Genomic DNA, 20,028 nt, shown 5'->3' with positions numbered 1-20,028 from the left:
AGCATATGATCTTCAAACTAAGTTCTAAACACTTGTGAATATTTTACATACAACATTTCGTGTAGTTTGTGTATAGAGTACTAGTTTATTTTGCTTGACTTTGCTTATATACATCAATTTTACTAATAACAGAATTACGAGGGAAAGGTGGTGAGGACAAAATTTGGATGTTATATGAAAAAAGTTGGTGGAAATTAGTTTTTTTTACCACTGATAGATGTGAGCCAAATCTACTGCAGTATGTTATTCATAAAATGTTGGATATACTCTATGATGTTATTTTTGTTATGTATAGACTCTAGGGATTTAGATAGTATTTTGTAATGTTTAGGATTTCAAAAGATCACAAGTTGTATCATAATACACGCTTTTTTTAACTTTATAAGCAAATTTGATTCTCTTATTATAGAAGTGGACAAAAAAATTTAAAATTACGCTTATAGGTAAGTCGTGCCATCCTTACAAGATTTCAACTAAAGAAGTTTTGAAGGAGGTGTACGACTTTAGTTCTGAACAATCTAAAGGTGAAATTGTGCATTTCTCACGTTTTTTTGACATTTGTAATTGATTACAAAACGTTATAATCATTTACATAATACTGAAATCGTTTGGAGGATGTACGAGTTGTAATCATTTATTACTGAGAAAAATTGGTAAAATAAGATATAATTAAGATATATGTGATTATGATTGAAGTTTTAATTGCAATTGATTATAATTAAGATATAATTGGTTATGATTAGAAGGTATCTACTAATTTTCTTGATTATAATTAAGATATAATTGATTATGAAGGATTATGATTTAAGTTTTAATTTCAATCAACTATAATTAAGATATAATTGATTATGATTATTAAAACTTAAATCATATATCAATTATATCTTAATTATAATTAGGAAAAAGGGACAAATACCTTATAATCATAATAAATTATTTTAATTATAATCCATTGTAATTAAAACTTAAATTATAATCTATTATATCTTAATTTATCTATTTTTCTTACTGGTAATTTATTGGTACAATAAATATGTACACATATATCTTCTAACAATCTTAAGATTACTTAATCGATTACAAGTTTTGTAATCGATTAGAGAAATCGTGTAAAGGTGTAAGACTTCACTTTTTAAATTGTTCAAAATTAAAGTCATGCACTCTGCCTATAAAAGTAATTTTAAATTTTTTTATCTACTTTAATAATAAGACAATCATATTTACCTTTAAACGTATAAAATATCATAATATAAAGTTTGTTAAATGGAGATTATTTTATTTTTGTAATAAGATTAGGATTTAGGAATAGTGATCTAGGTTCCAAAACCTACTTATTTACATTTCACATATTTTTATTTACTGATTAATGAGAGAAAAGTGAAGGAGTTAAGGAGACTCTGAAATACATCAACAAAGAAAAAAAATTGGAGCAAAAAGAAATCCAAAACAGACAACATTATCAATAGAAAATAGTGCAACAAAGTAATAAATTCAATGAACCACCCAAACTACCTCTGACACAACTTAACATACTCATTTGAGAAAACATAAGACAACTTAATTCCGATACGGAAAAACCAAACTCTGAACATAATCATACGAGAAAAAATAAAACTTGTCTTCATTGAAAAGTTCACGATCATCTATTCTATTGTCTTTCTTATTGTATAGAATAAATTCCGCAGTATCGTAGCTTGCAAGCAGCATAACATTATCATCCTCAGACAAACACAAAATGACTGGAAGAGCAGGCAATCCATGAAGATCACGAATACGAAGATGTTCATAACTTACATTCAGCAACAGTGTCCATGATTTTGCAACTCCAAACTCCTTCATCATCCAAACAACAAAACAAGTCCCTTGATGATGAGAAAGACACAAACAACCCTTCAAAACCTCAAGCACAGGCACATCAGGAGGCACTTCAGAAAGACCATCAGGCATAGACAAATAACTGCATTTCTCATTCTTCAAATCGTAAGAAAAAATTTCTAAGTCCTTCATTGTAACAGTTGCCCATCGATAACCAGAACCGCATTTGGGAAGTGCTAACCAGTTTAAATGGCCACACGCATAAGCTCCATGAAGACCCAACGCAGGGAAAGCATCACATGTTAAAGTGTTTCTCCAACAAGTGTCACCTAAAGAATAAACCCTAATCTCCAATTTCTGTGATTTATTATCCAAAAAAACAACTTGGTATCTGTCACTCCAATCATCGTAGCCAAACCCAAACATAAACAAATAAGGGTAGTTGTAATCACCGGAACGAATACGTATGTGTGGAGAATCTTCGCACATGACCCTTGTGGATGGATTCCAGAACCGAACCCAGTATTCTTCAAATTCATCTCCACGGTAAGAATCTTGCAAGCAAACTAAGCCGTTGCATACACCCAAGATAGTGTAATCGTGGTTGAATCGGTGACAAACGTCAACGGTGGATGTTGGGTTGTGAAGTAAGTTTTGTAAGGAACATGGTGCTGCACAGTGTCTGCTTTCATCGTTCTCGTAGTCTCTGAAGGTTAATAAGATGTGTGTGTTTTTGGAAGACCTTTGAAGGTGCAGTTTAACAAATGTCGGATCGAATACGAGGTGGTTCAACCATGTTGAAACGCACCTGAATCGCATCAGATCCTTCACTGGAAGCCTCGACAAAATTTCTGCCATGAGTTCTTGAGGAACAACCGGAGAATGTTGAAAAGAAGACATATATGTGATGAGATGTACACAAAAGAAGGAACGTGAAAAACCCTACTTTACGCAAACGTGCCAACGTTAGTTGTCGGAGAGAAAAATTGTAAATCCCATAAGAAACAAAGAGATCTGGGGGAGATGTTTTCCGAAAAAAAAAATTAGGGATGATGATCATGTCTATGATCCTAATGTTTGCATTGATTTTCTCCACAATATTAAGAATGGATGATCTTTATAGATAAAATTAATGTGTAGCTATAAAAATACGTGCGAAAATGTAATAAAAAAATATTTAAAGAGAAATAAAGTGATCATGAAGAGATACTCAACCACATTTTTCTTTTTTTTTTTAAATTTGATTTACATTGAGACTGCGTCAATAATACATGTAGTTGCTCTCTTTATTGATTTTTAAATATTTTTATCAACATCATTTACATCTTATAAATATCAAATAATTTACACTCAAATATTTAACAACATCTTTCAAGAATGAGAAGGAGGATTTTTCCCTACACTACCACATGTTTGTTCCTCCACCACCCTTCCACAATTATTTATCAGTCAAAATTAAACTACTGTGGTTAAAACAATTTATTTCTTCACCTAATTTTTAAATTTTCAATCACTCCAATAAATATATTCCCACTATTTTAAGCCACACCCCGTAGAGACTCCGCTCTTCTCATTCTCATCCTTTCATTTCTCTTCTCTGCTTGCTTATTGTGCATGGTGTGGTTGGTATTGGTGTGTGGTGGTTTGTGCATGGTGTGGTTGGTATTGGTGTGTGGTGGTGGTGTGCTTTCGTGCTGGTGAAGAGGTTTGGTGGAAGAAGGTGGTCTAGTGATCGTCACGGCGGTGTGGTGGGTGGTGTTGGTGCCTTTGAGCAGCTATTCGCAGGTGCAAATGGAAGAATATCGTCATGATATGGATTCTCAAGTTCATTCTAGTTTTATATCAGATTTTTCTTCTTTCATAAAAGAAAAGTTGAAAAGAGAGATTTCACAAATAATTTTACTACAAATGAAATATTTCCTTTTCGCGATCACTTATGTTGATAGGAGGACTGTGTATAGCTGAACCCATCTCACATATATGTTTTTGATGATGAACAAAAGAAATGTTTTATAGTTTCTTGCACAACAAAATGGCAAAACAATTGCTTGATTATATATGTGTTTGTGCTTGAACTGTTTGGTATGTGTATTTATTGATTGGAAATGGACCATAAGTTGAAACACATTGCACATTGCATATCTGATAGAAATAATCAATTACATTGTTTTATAATTTGTTAAATTTCTTCAGATTTGTGTTTATGCTTAACAGGGGCAAAACAACTTTGTTTTAACCAATTACATTAAGTGTATAATCGATTAAAACACATTGTTATGCCAACATATGTTTGTTGAGTGCATTGAAGTGTTTTGAATGAAAAATGTTTTCAAATTTGCTTAAGTATATGGAACTTAACTGATTAAATTATTTTTCTAATCGGTTAAAATGTGTTTTAAGTGAAAACATTTTTCTTGAAAAGTCATAACTACCTATAATGTCATATTTGTTTGTTGTTGGCTTGTGTGAATTATATAATTAATTACATGTTGCACTTAATCTGTTAAATCTTATACTGGTGTAAAACTGTTAAAACAGAGAGAAAAGCTTAATAGATTACATTAAGTGGTTAATCGATTAAACTGTGTTAGAGTTGAAAATCTATAAATAGACGCATTTCTCTCTGCCTCTCAATGATTTTATGATCTTACACTTTCATAACTAATTGGTTTCTTGAGAATTAATTACAGGAGCATCATGATCTTCTTGGAGAATCAAGATTACTCATTTGGAAGGAAATTCATAAAGATTCTTGCAAGATTGAAGTGCTTTCACATTGTTGATCAACTCAGCACATCCGGTGTGTTCTGTTGTGATCAATGTTCATCTGCAATCAAGAAGATTTTTTGTCCTTGTTTTTGTGAGCCAGGAAGAGAACGTGTGTGTTCTAGTTCTTAGAGTTGGGATTTCCTCTAAGGTAATAGAGAGTGGGATAGCTTTCTGGGTTGAGACTGTGAGGTGTTCACGTCTTATGCTATAGGTGATATTGAGTTGGGAAATGAGAGTACATTTGAGAGGGTAGTTCTCTGTATTTCTTTCTTGTATAACTCTATCAATATAGTGGTTCCCTTCAACTCAGGTTGTTGAAGAAAGACTGAATGTAGGCTTGGCTGAACTAGTATAAATTTATGTGTTGATCTTTCTATCCTTAGTCTTTTACTTTTGTTCATATTCTTGTTTGATTGCATTCCAAGAAAACTTCAAAAATTTTGAAAAAGTTATGAAAGAACAATTTTTTAAAAGGGAAAACCAATTCACCCCCCGCCCCCTCCCCTTCTTGGTTGAGATAATTGGCCTAACTTTTTCTACAACTTAATTCAATGGGTGAGAGGGATCGCTTATGATTTGATATTTGTCATGGTTATAGCTATATCTGACATAGCTATTGGTGTACGAAAAAGAAAGATATTCGTCTTACTTGCATGTGAAGGAAGTGGGAAATATAAAAAATACAAACCTAATGTGGAGGCTAGTGTATACGATACTAAAAAATGTGAGTATTCGTTTAGGTTAAAAGGTAAACCATGTTCTGATGAGGACGAATGGGTGTTGAAAGTGATGTGTAGACATCACAATCATGATTTCGCTGAAACTTTAGTTGATCACCCATATGCTAGCAAGTTAAATCTAAGTGAACAGTCATTCCTCGTTGATATGACAAAGAGTAAAGTTACAACTGCAAATATTTTATTAACCTTGAAAGAAAATAATGAGCATAATGTCACAACGATTAAACAAATTTACAACGCAAGACATGCGTATAAACGATCATTAAGAGGATCCAGAATAGAACTACAACAACTTATGATGATGTTGGATCCGGATAAGTACATTCATTGTAGTAGGTTTGTCGACGAATTAGATGTTGTTAGTGACCTCTTTTGAACACATCCTGATGCGGTGAAACTGTTAAACGCATTTAACATTGTATTCTTGATGGATTTGACGTATAAAACAAACAAATATAGACTTTTGTTGCTTGAGGTTGTCGGCATCGCGTTTGTGGGAGTAACCTTCTCAGTCGCATTTGCATTCTTGTCAAGTGAAAGGAAAAATAATTTCATTTGGGCTTTGGAAAGGCTGAAAGGTTTATTTTTGACATCTTAGGGTGGTCCTAAAGTTATTGTGAGTGACCGAGCTTGGCTTTGATGAATGTCACTTGAAATGTATTCCCTAAGTCATATCAGATGTTATGTTGGTTCCACATCCTTAAAAATGTTAAAGCTAAATGCAAAATGTTAGTTGATTCTATTGAGGCATGGGATGTGTTGATGGGGGCATGGAAAATGTGATGGATTATGCTAATCGACCATGTTTAGTGACTATGTGAATCGTCTTCAATACGTCTCTAGTTCATGGCATTTATTCTTTGAATATGTGAATCATACTTGAATTATTTCATGCAGTACATACTTTGTAGAGTCCTAGACAAACAAAGTAATGCATTTAGGGAACACAACCACAAATAATTATGTTTTAATGTAATTTTACTTAGTTGTTTTCTATAAATATTTTTTCACTAGTAAAAAAAGGAGATTATAACTCGCACATTACGCTTTGGTTTTAGGAAAATCGAAGCGTATCAAAAAGCGGTGGTAATTCCGCAATTTTCACCACACTATATGCCTCGGTTAAAAGCAAACTGATGCCTAAAAACGATATTGCTTTGGTTTTTACGGCCAGTCGAGGCATATAGCCCTCCAAATATGACCTTTCAACTGACACCTTTTTGGAGACCAAGATATTACCTCAGTTATCACAAGCAACCGAGGCATATACCCATACACACTCTGTCCTTTCAGCTCTCTTCCTGCCAAATCCCTCTACTGCCACTGACTAAAGAAGCATACTGTCTCGGTTCTGCAAGCAACCAAAGCAGTATATCCTGCCACAAACCTGCTCCCTGTAAAAGAGAACGTTCTAAATTCATATAAATCAATTGATACTGCCTTGGTTGTTGGGAACCGAGGCCATAAAGTCTTTTCGCTTCCCTTGGGCACCTAACCGAGGCATATATGGTCAAATTATTTTCAAAAATGCCATTTACTGAAATGTTTACGCATTGATTGTGCCAAAAACCGAGGTAGTAGGCCCTTTCTTCTTCAGTTAAGTGGATCAACCGAGGTAATATCGTTTTCTAGTGTTACATTTCCAGAATCGTGAACAGTTTTGTTCACGCGATATTTCTTCTTCTTCTGTGCCACTGCCACTCTTCTTTATCCACCCACCTCCGTCGTCGTTCTTGCCCCGCCTCCATTTCTTCTTCTTCTCTCCCTCGTCGAACCTCAACCTTCCACACCTTTGTCTCCTTCTCTCGCGGCTCAACCTTCCTTGCAGCGCCTTCGCCTCTATTGTGGCAGCCACGGTTCTCTTCCTACTCGTGGTAAGTTGTCTTTGTTGCCACCATTTTAATTTTTTTTTTCATTTTCAGATTGATTATAGTAGCAATGGTAGTGTTTGTTGATGATAATCCAAGGAAGGGGATAGAGGGTTTAGCCAAATGTATTAAGAATATTAAAATTAGGTGAATAAAATTTTAAATTGTTTGTGTTAAATTACTTGATAATGTAAATTGATTGATATATATTTTTGAATTAGGGATATAGAAATTAGGGGAATAGAAGTTTGAATTGTTTGTCTTAAATTGGATCATAATGTAAATTGATTAATAATGTATGATGTTGTCTGGGAGATCTACTGCTACAACTAAAAAGCTTGGATGGGTGAACCTTAAGGTTTGGTATTTTAGTCCATACTTTGTTACATTTTGTATCATTCCAATGATGTTACATAACATTTTATAATTATGATGATATATTGTAGTGCAATAGACAAACCGGATCATATGAGTGTGGTTACTACGTCATGTATTGGATGATGACCACTTTCGTGCACATTACACCAGTGGATGGGAAACGGTAATATTTAGGTTTGAATTTTATTTTCTCTATACTTTAGATTTCATATATACTAATTGAAATCATTGTGTTTTATGCAGAGATTCAATATGACTACTCCAATTCCAGAGAAGTCACTTAAACTCGTGAGGAAAACTGTTAAATATGTAATTCAACTATATAATAGTATGTAGTAGATATTAGGATATAGTAAGTTCTAAGTTTATGCTTCTAAGTTGTTTTATGCTTTTGTACATTATTATTAGTTTAACTTTGTACATTGGATTGATTTATGCTTCAAAGTTCATTTATGATTACATTGGATTGATTTACGCTTCTAAAAAGTTGATTTATGATTACATTGAATGTATTTATGTTTTAATATAATTTCTATTCAAAATATATGCTTCTGGATTGTTCTGGACTGTTATGGCTATGAAATTATATGCAAGTCTGTTTCTGCAGTTGGGAATGTTGCAGAAACAGACATGTTCTTTAAAAAAAAAGGGAATATGCCTCGATTGTGACCATAACCGAGGTAGAAAACCCCCCTATAGCATCGGTTCAGGCCACAATCGAGGCATAAAGGCTGACGAAAGAAGCAAAAAATAAAATAAAAAAAGACCATACTGCCTCGGTTATGGTCCCAACCGAGGCAGTAGAGACGGACATACGGCCTCGATTCAGGAAGAACCAAGGCATAAAGCCCTGCGAAAAAAAAAATTCAAAAAGCATATTGTTTCAGTTAGCTACGAACTGAGACAAAATCCTACCCTTTTATGCCTCGATTCAGAACCGAAGCAAAAAGTCTACTCTTTTTTGCCTTGGCTGCCTATTGGCGAAATTATCATACGAGAAGCACATTGGAAACTTCATTCGCAACACAACACAACACTTAAATCTTTGAATTGTTTTAGAGCTCTTAAAAAAGGTGTGTTGATCGAAGAAAACAAGTGAATAATTGCTTGTAAAAATTGTTAAGCAAAGACATTTGTTTTCCATTTAAAATATCTCAAAACCCAATTCGCAAAGTGAAAAAAGAATGCATTTAATCACTTATATTAAATTGTAATCGATTATTCTAACTTAATTTAAAAAGAGAGTTCCAACGCCTCTAAAAAATAATTGACTATTTTGTTCATTTAATCAACTAAGTACATTTCTCATTAAATGCTAAAAACCACTTTAACGAAATCGCAACCGATTATTTAACTAGAACAAAAAGAGCTAAAAAAACTTATTCGCAAATAATTGGTTATATAATCGATTATACTGTTATTCAAACCTCTGAAAAATAATTCAATAGATTATGTAATTGATTAAAATAGTAATTTTTGTTTATAATTTATTTTAAGATTTTAGAAAGAAAAAAAACAAAAACACTTTAGCTTATTTTAACCCAATTTTAAGTGTTGCGCGCTATATGATCCAAAGTTTCAACAAGTACCTTGTGTGAATAACAACAATAAACACAAAGAAAGCTAATATATATTCTTGAATCTTTATCAACATCATCTTTCTTCATCTTTCTTCAAAGCTGAAGGTTGAATATCAATAATTGCATGATTATGTGATATCTTGAATTGATTTACATATATTATTTTCGTCAATTTATTTTATCTAAGGTATATTTTGAATTAAATAGTGGTATTCTTAAACTAAAGGAGTATAATTGTTAAGATAGTCCAAGTTGGCTATATGATATATCTATAGTTTCTGTAAACTCATTTGATATATGAAACTTTGAAAATCTGGAGAGCTCGAGTGGTCTTATTTGTTGAGCGAGCTAAGACTCGTTGGACGATATGATATATAATTTTTGAAGATTATTTTTTTTTTAATTTGTAAAAATTTAGAAAATAGTTAAAGAGTAGAAGTAATTTTATAAATGACACTACATTTCTTTTATTATTTTAAGGCTCAACTATAAATAGAAAAAATGAGTCTCATTGTATAAAAGTTACATTTTCTCTTAAAATTATCTTTTAACTTTTCTTTAGATTTCTATCTCGTATCTTTCATCTTTTCAAAGATCAGATATTATATAAAAGTCCTAATTAAGAGTAGAAAAAAATTAACTCAACAAAATTTGTGATTAAAATAAGTTCAATTTTTCTCTTTTTTTGAGTTATTTGAAACATTTTAAATTTAAGTGTGTACATATTACTCAAGAGAGTTAAAAAAGAATCTTTGTTTATTTATGATCATTAGGGTATGTTTATATCTTCATGTGAGTTTTCTTTGTGTAGATACATCATTAGAATTGTTAGGAACAAAGTTGAATTAGAATTCTCCAATCCAGTACAATAAGCTAGTTAATTTATAATCGTGTTTTAATTTAATGATGTGATGTTGAAGAAAGCCTAATTTTTCTTTTCTTAAGAGAAGTTTAGTTTTAATGAATTGAAAGGTACAATTAGGTTGTTGAATGTTGAGTACTGAGGTTGAATTAGAATGTCGTGGATTGTTGTTAGAAAAAGAAATAGGTTTGGTTTAAACCGAGAGAATGATAAATTGGTTTTATGTTTTTTAGGTTTGGTATAAAAACAAATAAATTTGTTTTTAAAAGAAAAACAAGAATTGACGTTTGTTATGACATTAATCGGGGTCTATTGATGTCTGTTATTAACAGACATCAATTGACGTATGTTATGGCAAGGTTCAACGTCAATTTTCTTCCTTTTCCATTTTCAAAAACTTGCGTTCAATAATGTTGGTCTTGTTACTTAGCAATCAATTAACATCAGTTGGATTGAGGGTTAATGTCCTTTGACATTTGTTTTTCGAGTCGGACATTAAAATGATGTCTCTATGATGTCTCTGAAAAACGATATCAGAGTTTGGATTAACTTCAAATATCGAAAATAACTGATATCAAAACTTGTTTTTGTAGTAGTGCATTTATCAACAGACATATCTGTCAATAAATATCACATATCTTAAGTCATGTTATTACTAAAAAATATATTCGTCGATAATTACTGAAAGATATATTTGTCAATAATTATCAAAAAAATCTATTTGTCAGTAAACCAACTTTGTTTTTATCAACAAATTTTTAATCTCCAGTAATTTGTAATTAGCAACAGATTTTTGCTATTATTGATGAATAGTGACTATTGGTAAATTCATTTTTTCAGTGGAATTTGATTTTCGATATTGTGAATTAATATTTATGATAACTTATAGTTTTATGATATTTTACAAATCACTAATTTATTTTTTCTTATATCTGTGTTGGTTTTAATTTTAATGATTATATGAGATACAGGGGAACAAATGTTATTTTAGGTGCAACTGCTATATAAGAATGAGCAGTGGTGAGAGTGGTGTTTTGGAATACAAATATATGTATCATAATAAATAATTATGCATATATAAATTGATTGAAAATGAGGTAATAAAAAAAGAATAATTAATGATACAAATTGAATTTATGTAATATGTTATTAAAAAAAGAATTTGATATGTTATTAAATTATAACTAATTTAATATAAAATTGTTTTTTATTAATCTTATAAGATTAATTTATTTTCTTTTATCAACAAAAAATAAATGAATTAAAGAAAAGAGAGTAATTAAGGTTTTCAAACTCTTTTATGCATAGCCTATATACTTCCCGTACTACCAGCATTTGTAAAAATATCAATAACTACTATTAAGGAGAGAATATGGATATAAATTGTTATATCACCACCAAGATTAAATTTATTGTTTGAAAACAATGCACTGATATAATAAGATCACTAGAAGATACACAGTTTCTTTAAGATTAATTTATATAAAGAAAATGATAAGTTTGTATATATTTTTTAAAATTTTAATCATAATTATGGTTAAAAAAGTTAGTAAATTTTAATCATAATTATATATTATATATTATATATTATACATATACAATTACTTTTAATATATCATAAATTTACATAATTTATTTAACTTTAAAATATAATTGATGGAAAAACAGAAATTATATGTTATTTAAATGGTAACTGTGAGACCCTAAATAATTAACTCTGTAATACTGTCAAATCTGTCATTATTGCACTGCTGAGTCACCTGGGTGCTTCCATAAATGCACCGCGCCACACGTTCAGTGCATTAAAAACGTACTAAACGCTGCATGCACGAGCGCCACTTGTCACGTTGGAAGCTTCTGAAGTCAGAGTGGGTGTGCAGGTGTCGGCTTGGGAGACGTTTGTCTGAACGAACGTGGAATTGAACAAAATGACTTTTTCGAAAAATTCTTCCACTCACCTACACCACTCATCTTCTTCCTCAGAATCTAACACTTCATTTTTCTCCATCTTCTCTCTAGAACTCCCAACTTCTCTCTACTGCAACTCACCACCCCTTTCTCCGATCAATTTTCAGAGACCGTAAGGACGTTCGTGGAACCGTGAGCTACAGATTGGACCGAACAGTTTCAAGGGCTGAAACTGGTAAGTTATCCTTCCGTAGCTCGTTCTTAGGTTTTTTCTGGAAACTGATTTTTGGGCTGCATGCAAATGTATAGTCTAAGTATTTTGATTTCCTCATGGCTAGATTCGTTTTGGAAGAGTTAAGTGATACCGAGAGTAGAAAAACATTAGTGGGCGAAGCCAAATCTTGCGTCTAGGTCAAGCTGTTTACGAATCCGGGTAAGGGAAGCTTATACGTTTAATTTATACTTGCATGTTGTATGATTTGATTTGGATGTATGAAAAGTATGCTGTTTGAGTTGTTATGAGCGATCACTGATATTGTATATGTTTTCTGTTGGATGAAATGCATGTTGATTTGGATACGTATGAAAGGTGTATGACTATGGTATGGATGGATGTATTAAATTGATGAGATCTGTATAGTATGAGGATTAAGCATGGATATGAAGTTACGAGATATGAATCATATGAAAAATGTTAAAGTTAAGATAGTTGAAAAATCTGGATATGATAATTCTCCCTATGATAAATTACGCTCGTCACCGTACGGTCTTATACCGTTCGTGTTCCCTGGAAATAACTTAGAGTAAAATTCTTTCATTTGGGAAGAATTCGATTTGAGAACGAGCGTCCTTATTTCGAATTACTATGTTTGAGCGTTCGGCTCAGCATAGAGTTGTCGTACGCCTTAAATTAAATGGTACGGAATTAAGTAACGTTCGGTCTTACACTGAGCGTTCGTCCTAAATAGCGCTCGGTCTTATACCGAACGTTCGTTCTAAATAGCGCTCGGTCTTATACCAAGCGTTCGTCCTAAAGAGCGCTCGGTCTTGAACCAAGCGTTCGTCATGATTGGTTTTCGGTCATCTACCTAGCGTACGTCTTAACGTAGTGTTCGGTCTTAAATCGAACGCTCGTCCTTATCTTTGATTCCTTAACGAACGTAAATAGCGTTCGTCCAAAATAATTAGTAAATTTACATTGGCGCGTTCGGTCATTGACCGGCAGTCGACCCCTTTTAAACAAAAGATTCCCAACGTAGTTAAGTATCCTTCTTGATGTATCTTCGTCCAAGTTGAGTCAACCTGACCTCTTGGTACTTAAAATATTCTGAAAATGGTCGTATTCCTCTAGAGTCTTTCTGATTGATAATGGATTATCCTAAGTCTGGCTTTTAACGTTCGTCCTCTTCCTTCAGAAAGTTGAACGTTCGTCTTTTTAAGAAAGTGGAACATAGAATGGAAATGTTATGAATATGAATTATTAAGACGTGTGAACACTATATTACGTGATTGTAAAATTATGGAATTTGAACGAGCGTTCCATGGAGGAACGTCTCATATATGTTGAATATTAAATTGGTAAAGTATGACTGTGGCTATTGCTAATGCTGGCTTGGTCCATCCTGATATTCCGTGATACTCATCTTCATGTAGAGGAGAGTAGTTCATGTGTGGGAATGGCAGGAGGTCCTTAGTCCATAAGTTAACATGGGCGACGTAAGAACGGACTAACCTCGAGTGGCAGCTGTTGAGTGTATCCCAGTTACTACACCACTCGGGTGTAAGGACGCCTGTAGCTACACGGTTCATACAGTCCGGACGGTCGTCATATATATATGTATAGATGCTACATGATGTTATATGTTAAACTATGTGTTTGTATGGAATGAAATATTGTATGTGTTGATGTATAACTTAAACTATATAAGCTTACCCTTCGTTTTTCCTTGTGTTGTCTCTCGTCCTTGTACGTCCGTCCTGTCATTGCAATGATCATCCGTGTGGATGTGAGCAGATGAAGGGGCGTCACTTAAAGAGGTGCTAGAAGAAGAAAATTTGGAGGACGTTAACCTGGTAGAAGTTGAAGTTAAAGCCGAGCCTTAGAGCGCTCGCATGTTTATTTTACTAGTTTTGTTAAGTTTAATTGTGGACGTTCGGTCATAGTTTTGTAAGACCGTTCGTCTCTGAACTTCTATCTTTATCGCGTACGTTATTTCTGTATGTTATACCGTTCGGCTTTTAACGCCCGTTCGGTTTTGTAAGGCTGCACTGTTTTATTAGCTTAATGTAATTAATTCTGACTGTGGTAATTACTATATTTTGGGATGTTACAGTAACTAATTTAATATTTAACTATTTTTATTTCCTTTATGATAAATTTATAAAAATAAAAAATAATTAATTAAATAGTTGTATTTTTTTTTCTCGTCACATATATGTATAAATTATTTAGTTTCCAGTTGTTTAGTATAGTAAATGAGGGTGAATATTATGTTTGTAAGAAGTGTGGTAGATAACAAAAATTTGAGAGGAAAGTTAAGTCAGTCGAAACGAAATTATCATTTTATCCTCAATTCTTTTTTACTTTCCACTAACATAAATAATAATAATAATAATTTATTTAAACTATTTAGCCATAATCTATTTCAACTTAATTTCTATCAATCTCATTTTATTTGAATATAATATCATCAATTTAAATAATAATTAATATGTTATTCTAATATAATTTACACTAATTACTTTTTATTTTAAATTATTTTTATGATTAAAGATAAAATGTTAATATTTTATTTTTATTATTAGAATATATCTTTTCAATTTATTAAACTTATTTCACCAATAATTTTAATAAATTTTCATCATTTTTTTCCTTTCTTACTATTTTTTTTTTCTTAATCTAAACAACACCATTATTATGACCATTCATTCTCCTCAAATTTACTCTCTAAATTCATTCTCAAAAACAAACAATTTTTTGTGGGAAGAAGAAAATATTCTTTCTTAAAACTTTCAATATTTGTTTTAAAAAAGTATTTCTTTAAATGCATTAGTTATTGGAAATAATGCACTCAATTTATATTAAAGAGACTAATAACGACATAAATTAGAAAGTTTGTATTGGGAAGTTAATATTAAATTTTCGTTTGTATTCAACACAAATTTAAACAATCAAAGCAACTTCTTACCATGTATTTTTCTTCCTTTTTAAACCACTTTTATTTCCAAGTTTTAACAGAATATAATCTTTTTCTCTTTATGGGAAAAATATATTAAATGAATTAATTAAAAAAATAGAACTGATAATCCTATGGACTCAAAAGATATATTAAGAGTGTCTAATAATTATTATAAAATAATTTAAGCTTACATTTATTTAAAATTATATTCACATATTATAAATTATAACATTGGTTATTACTTTTTCTATCTGTTATTATTTATTAGACCGTTATTTTAGTACTATTTTAATGGAAACATATACGTTGATACTATAAATACAACAAATATTTTTTTAAGAAATAATTATTTCATATTTAATATTTGATAATCACTCTTATCGAGGAGGAGATTTTTTCACGGGTGTTTTACTCTGTACTTCAATCCTTTCACTACGTACCTTCAAATTTTAAGAAAATATCAATTTCGTTTTTAATTAAAAATGCATTTTTGTAGAAAATTAAAAAAAAAAATCTGATCAAAGATTTTTAAACACTTTTAATTCAGGGTGTTTGACATGCATCTCTAACTTTTTTTTTAAAATTCAATTTTTAACATTAATAAATATTTTTTATTAAATATACTAAATCTGATTCAAAATTATTATTTTTATTTTTGTTTTTTTACTTTTATTATTAATATTTTTATTTTAATTATTTTAATTTTAATTTTTTTAATAAAAATTTTCTAAAAATATAAATCATATTTTAATAATTATTAAAATATAAAAATACTATAAATAATGTAACATCCCAAAATATATAGTATAAACTATATTAAAGAGAAACTACAAGCATGATAAAGTATACAGTTATCCATCTAAGATATAAAGTGTTATCTTTAGTCATCCAAAAACAACTATAAATTTTAAACTTTATATATACATACTGAAGGATGCTCCAAAACTATACACAAACATCTACTAAACTAAGCCAACTACTCAGCAACATCACCTCCATCCAAAGCTTGCTCCAGAGAAACCTCTTCTTCCGCTGCTCACATCCAAAGGATGATCATTGCAGAAGAAGAACATCAAAACATACAAAATACAAGCACACAACAGGGTAAACTAGTTTAAACAAAGATTAATCATACATGAATTTATTTAACTTCATACAATCATACTATTCATTCACATCACATAAACTCTTCACACATAACACCACACTACTTTAACTGTCCGGACTTAGAATGATTGTCGAGCTATAGCGGGTCGCACACTCATGGTGGCTTCTACTGCTTTGCAAAGCCATTGCCAATGGGTTTCACCCTACCACACTCACGAGGTTAGTCCGTTATCACTCACCTTGGGCCATACGGGAAGCACCCAAGACTAGGACCTCCTGATACTCCTCACGACATGGATCAATCCTCTCTACTTGAGAATGAAAGACCATTGGAGTTTCAGGATAACCCCCAAGACTAAGCTCCTGCATTCATACTAAACCTACTTGAATCTCAACTAGAGATTTCACTTTGAATCACAACATAGGGCACCACCATGTCTCCTCTCCTTGAGGATCATGGAATTACGTCCATTAACCATACTTTGAACTTTACACTTTGAAACCACCAACTTACACTTTGAAATACAACATACATCAATAACTAATGATATTACATGATACAACTTCAACTTACTTCATACAGCACTCAGTGTTTCACTTAGAACAACTTAAGATCAAAAGAAAATCGAACTAGAACTGAAACCCTCGCACAACGTATACATTCGCATAGCGAAACTAGAGGCTTCTCGCACAACGACCTAGCTCGCTGTGCGAATCCTCAAACAGAGACCACGCCCTCTAAACCATTCGCATAGCGTTACTCTCGCTATGTGAATAAATCGCGATTTGAATCAGACCCCATACCACTCGCATAGCGTCCCAGCTCGCTATGCGAGAACCTCAAACAGTGGCTCATGCTCCTCAAGCACTCGTAGAGCGAAACTCATTCGTTGTTTGAATAAAAAGAATAATAGTTCCAAAACCCAACCAGTAGCATAGCGACTTGATTCGCTATGCAGATCGACAAACAGAGAGCAACCCTCTCAATCCATTCGCACAGTGCACCCATTCGCTGTGCGAATGCCTTGGCAGAGAGCACGTCACCAAGGTGACTCGATATGCGAATCCATTCGCACAACGAGTTTGCATAATCTGCAGAATGAAATTCTGCAGAATTATGCAACTCAACCACAACTTACCAATTCTGCTCAATTTTCCCAAATTCTAACACTCCTAGATTGTTGTACAAACTTAATTAAACTTGACTAAGTGATTCTAAACCTTCCTAACATCAACCTAAAGTGTTTATGCATCAAATCCTACTCTAAAGCCTCAATTTCCTCAACTTAGAGACTCAAATTCCAAATTACCACCTTGAACCTATTTTTGACCATTTTGATGACTCAAACAAGTCACATATGACTTATCTAAACTACCCCAGCAGACTCTAACAACACTTGACCTCTAATGTTAAAATTCACTACCTCACTTCCTCTAAATTGACTTAAACAAACACAATTCACTTCACATTTTATTTGATCACCACTATAACAGATTACACACAATGTTATATTCAACTACAACAGCACACAACATCCAATTCAGTTCATAATCATCATTTCACAATTTTCACAATTTAACATTCAAAGAGCATACACTCACAACCTAAATTTTCAACCAAATAACACTATAACACAAAATTTATCACACACAAAACAAACTAATAACTGAAATACAACCTAGCTTCCGTTATCTTAGAGATTAACAGTCCAGAACACATAATCGCTCCAACCGTACCTTGCACTGCAAGGGAACTCAACAGAAACCTATAACTCACCAATTGGTGATAAAAAACAACTCTTAGGACCTAAATTGAGCTGAAAATTGAGAAGAAAACTGCGAGGCACATGCAACAACATTACTCTACATGATCCAGAATCAAGAACAAGAGAAGAAAGGGGACAAACAGCTTACCAGCTGGAATCACAGAATTGATTCGGTCAAGATTGAAGCTCTCAACGCCAGGATCGCCTAGGCACCTCCTAATCGTCGAACAGATAACTCAGCAGTGAGAGATTGTAGAGAGAAGTCAAAAAACTCTGAGAAATAGATCTCTAGAGAGATTAAGTGTTCTTAGAATAATGAGAAGTGTTTATAAAATTCTATTTATATTATAAGATTATTTTAAAGTAAAATAATCTGTCTCATTATTTAATACACCTATTTGCTCTATAATACTCTATTTTCTAAGTACTTACAAATAACATTAAAATATTAAATTAAATTAAATAATTATTAAACTTTAAATAAAATACAATATTTTAAAAAATAACTTTATTGGATATTCATATCCGATAAAGAAACACTTTTAACCGCCAAAATCCGCAACTTTTTCAAAATTTAGTTTTCTTTTATTATTAATACTCTTATTTTAATTATTTTATTTTTTATTTTTTTAATAAAAATATTCTAAAAATATAAATCATATTTTAGTAATTATTAAAATATAAAAATATTATAAATAATATTAAAATTTTAAATTAAATTTAATAATTATTAGACTTTAAATAAAAATTATTTTAAAAAATATCTTTATCGAATATTGATATCCAATAAAAAAGAAATATTTTTAACCTCAGGTTTTGATATGCGAAAGTTTTTTAAAATTTAGTTTTCTATGTAAAATTTAATAATATTTAATTTAATTTAATATTTTAATATAATTTAATATATTGAAATATATTAAATCAAATTTTATATTAATATTATTTTTTTTTATCATTACTATTTTTATTTTAATTATTTTAATTTTATTTTTTACATAACTATTATTATAATATAATTATATTTTAATTATTCTTAAAATATTAAAATATATTAAATAATATTAGAATTTTAGTTGAATTAAATAATTATGAAAATTTAAATAAAAAAATTAGAAAAATATCTTAACCGATTTGGATATTCGACTAACCAATTTTTTTTTGAAATTTTATTTTTATTTAAATTTTAATAATTATTTTATTTAATTTAGTATTTTAATATAATTTAATATATTTAAATATATTAAACCAGATTTTATATTATTGTTTTTTATATTTTTCTATTTTTATTTTCATTATTACTATTTTTATTTTACTTATTTTTATTTTTTCTTTTAATATAACTATTATAATAATAAAAATTATATTTTAATAATTATTAAAATAAAAATGTATATTAAATAATATTAAAATTTTAAATTAAATTATATTATTATGAAATTTTTAATCTAAAAACAAAATTTAAAAAAATTATGAATGGGATTTCAAAATCTACTGATTTTAAAATTTGTTAAAGAGATGTAGTGTTAAAGGGGTACTTTAATAAGAATGAGAATTTTTTTAAAAAAATATATGTTTTTTAAGATTAAAAGTTGAATTTTTTGGAAAAGTTAGAAGTACATAATGAAACCCTAAAACTGTTTAAGAATGTTTGACCAGATTTTTTTAAGGTGAAAGGGTTAGAGATGGAGGATGAATTCACCATTTCTCATGTGTATTAAGAGCGACTCAATAAGATCTTTTATTGTAAAGTAGTCCAAACATATATCTATTTAGACTATATATTTACATATTATAATTAACTCTTAGTATATTGATTATTATTTATTTTTCTATTATTATAATGTTATTATACTCTTCCTTATTATTCTAAGAGAAACATAGATGACCTATTTTACTTTTATAAATACAACTAATATTTTGAAAAATATTTATTTCATAATAACTTCTCGTGGAGACAGATCTTTTTTTCTCATCAAGCAGGAGGTCTTTTCCACCCAAAAGGAGCAACCAAACCATCTTTAGGGTTTCTCCACTTATTCCAAAATCAACGTTCAAG

The 20,028-nt window shown here is 30.7% G+C and overlaps 1 protein-coding gene across 1 annotated transcript; it reads right to left on the bottom strand.

The window, feature by feature from the left end:
* Window positions 1–1,557: 1,557 nt before the first annotated feature.
* Window positions 1,558–2,673, bottom strand: LOC108324475 (F-box/kelch-repeat protein At3g23880). The gene has a single exon (XM_017557422.1). The coding sequence runs from the start codon at window positions 2,671–2,673 to the stop codon at window positions 1,558–1,560; it is 1,116 nt and encodes a 371-aa protein (XP_017412911.1).
* Between the last annotated feature and the right edge of the window lie 17,355 nt (window positions 2,674–20,028).

Source organism: Vigna angularis, chromosome 3 (genome assembly GCF_016808095.1).
Source record: "Vigna angularis cultivar LongXiaoDou No.4 chromosome 3, ASM1680809v1, whole genome shotgun sequence".
NCBI lineage: Eukaryota > Viridiplantae > Streptophyta > Magnoliopsida > Fabales > Fabaceae > Vigna > Vigna angularis.
The sequence above is the reverse complement of the archived record's forward strand: the minus strand, read 5'-3'. Positions and strand labels throughout refer to the sequence as shown.

Bases quoted from the DNA above. Each gene is read 5' to 3' on its own strand.
- LOC108324475 (XM_017557422.1), bottom strand. From the start codon at position 2,673: ATGGCAGAAATTTTGTCGAGGCTTCCAGTGAAGGATCTGATGCGATTC.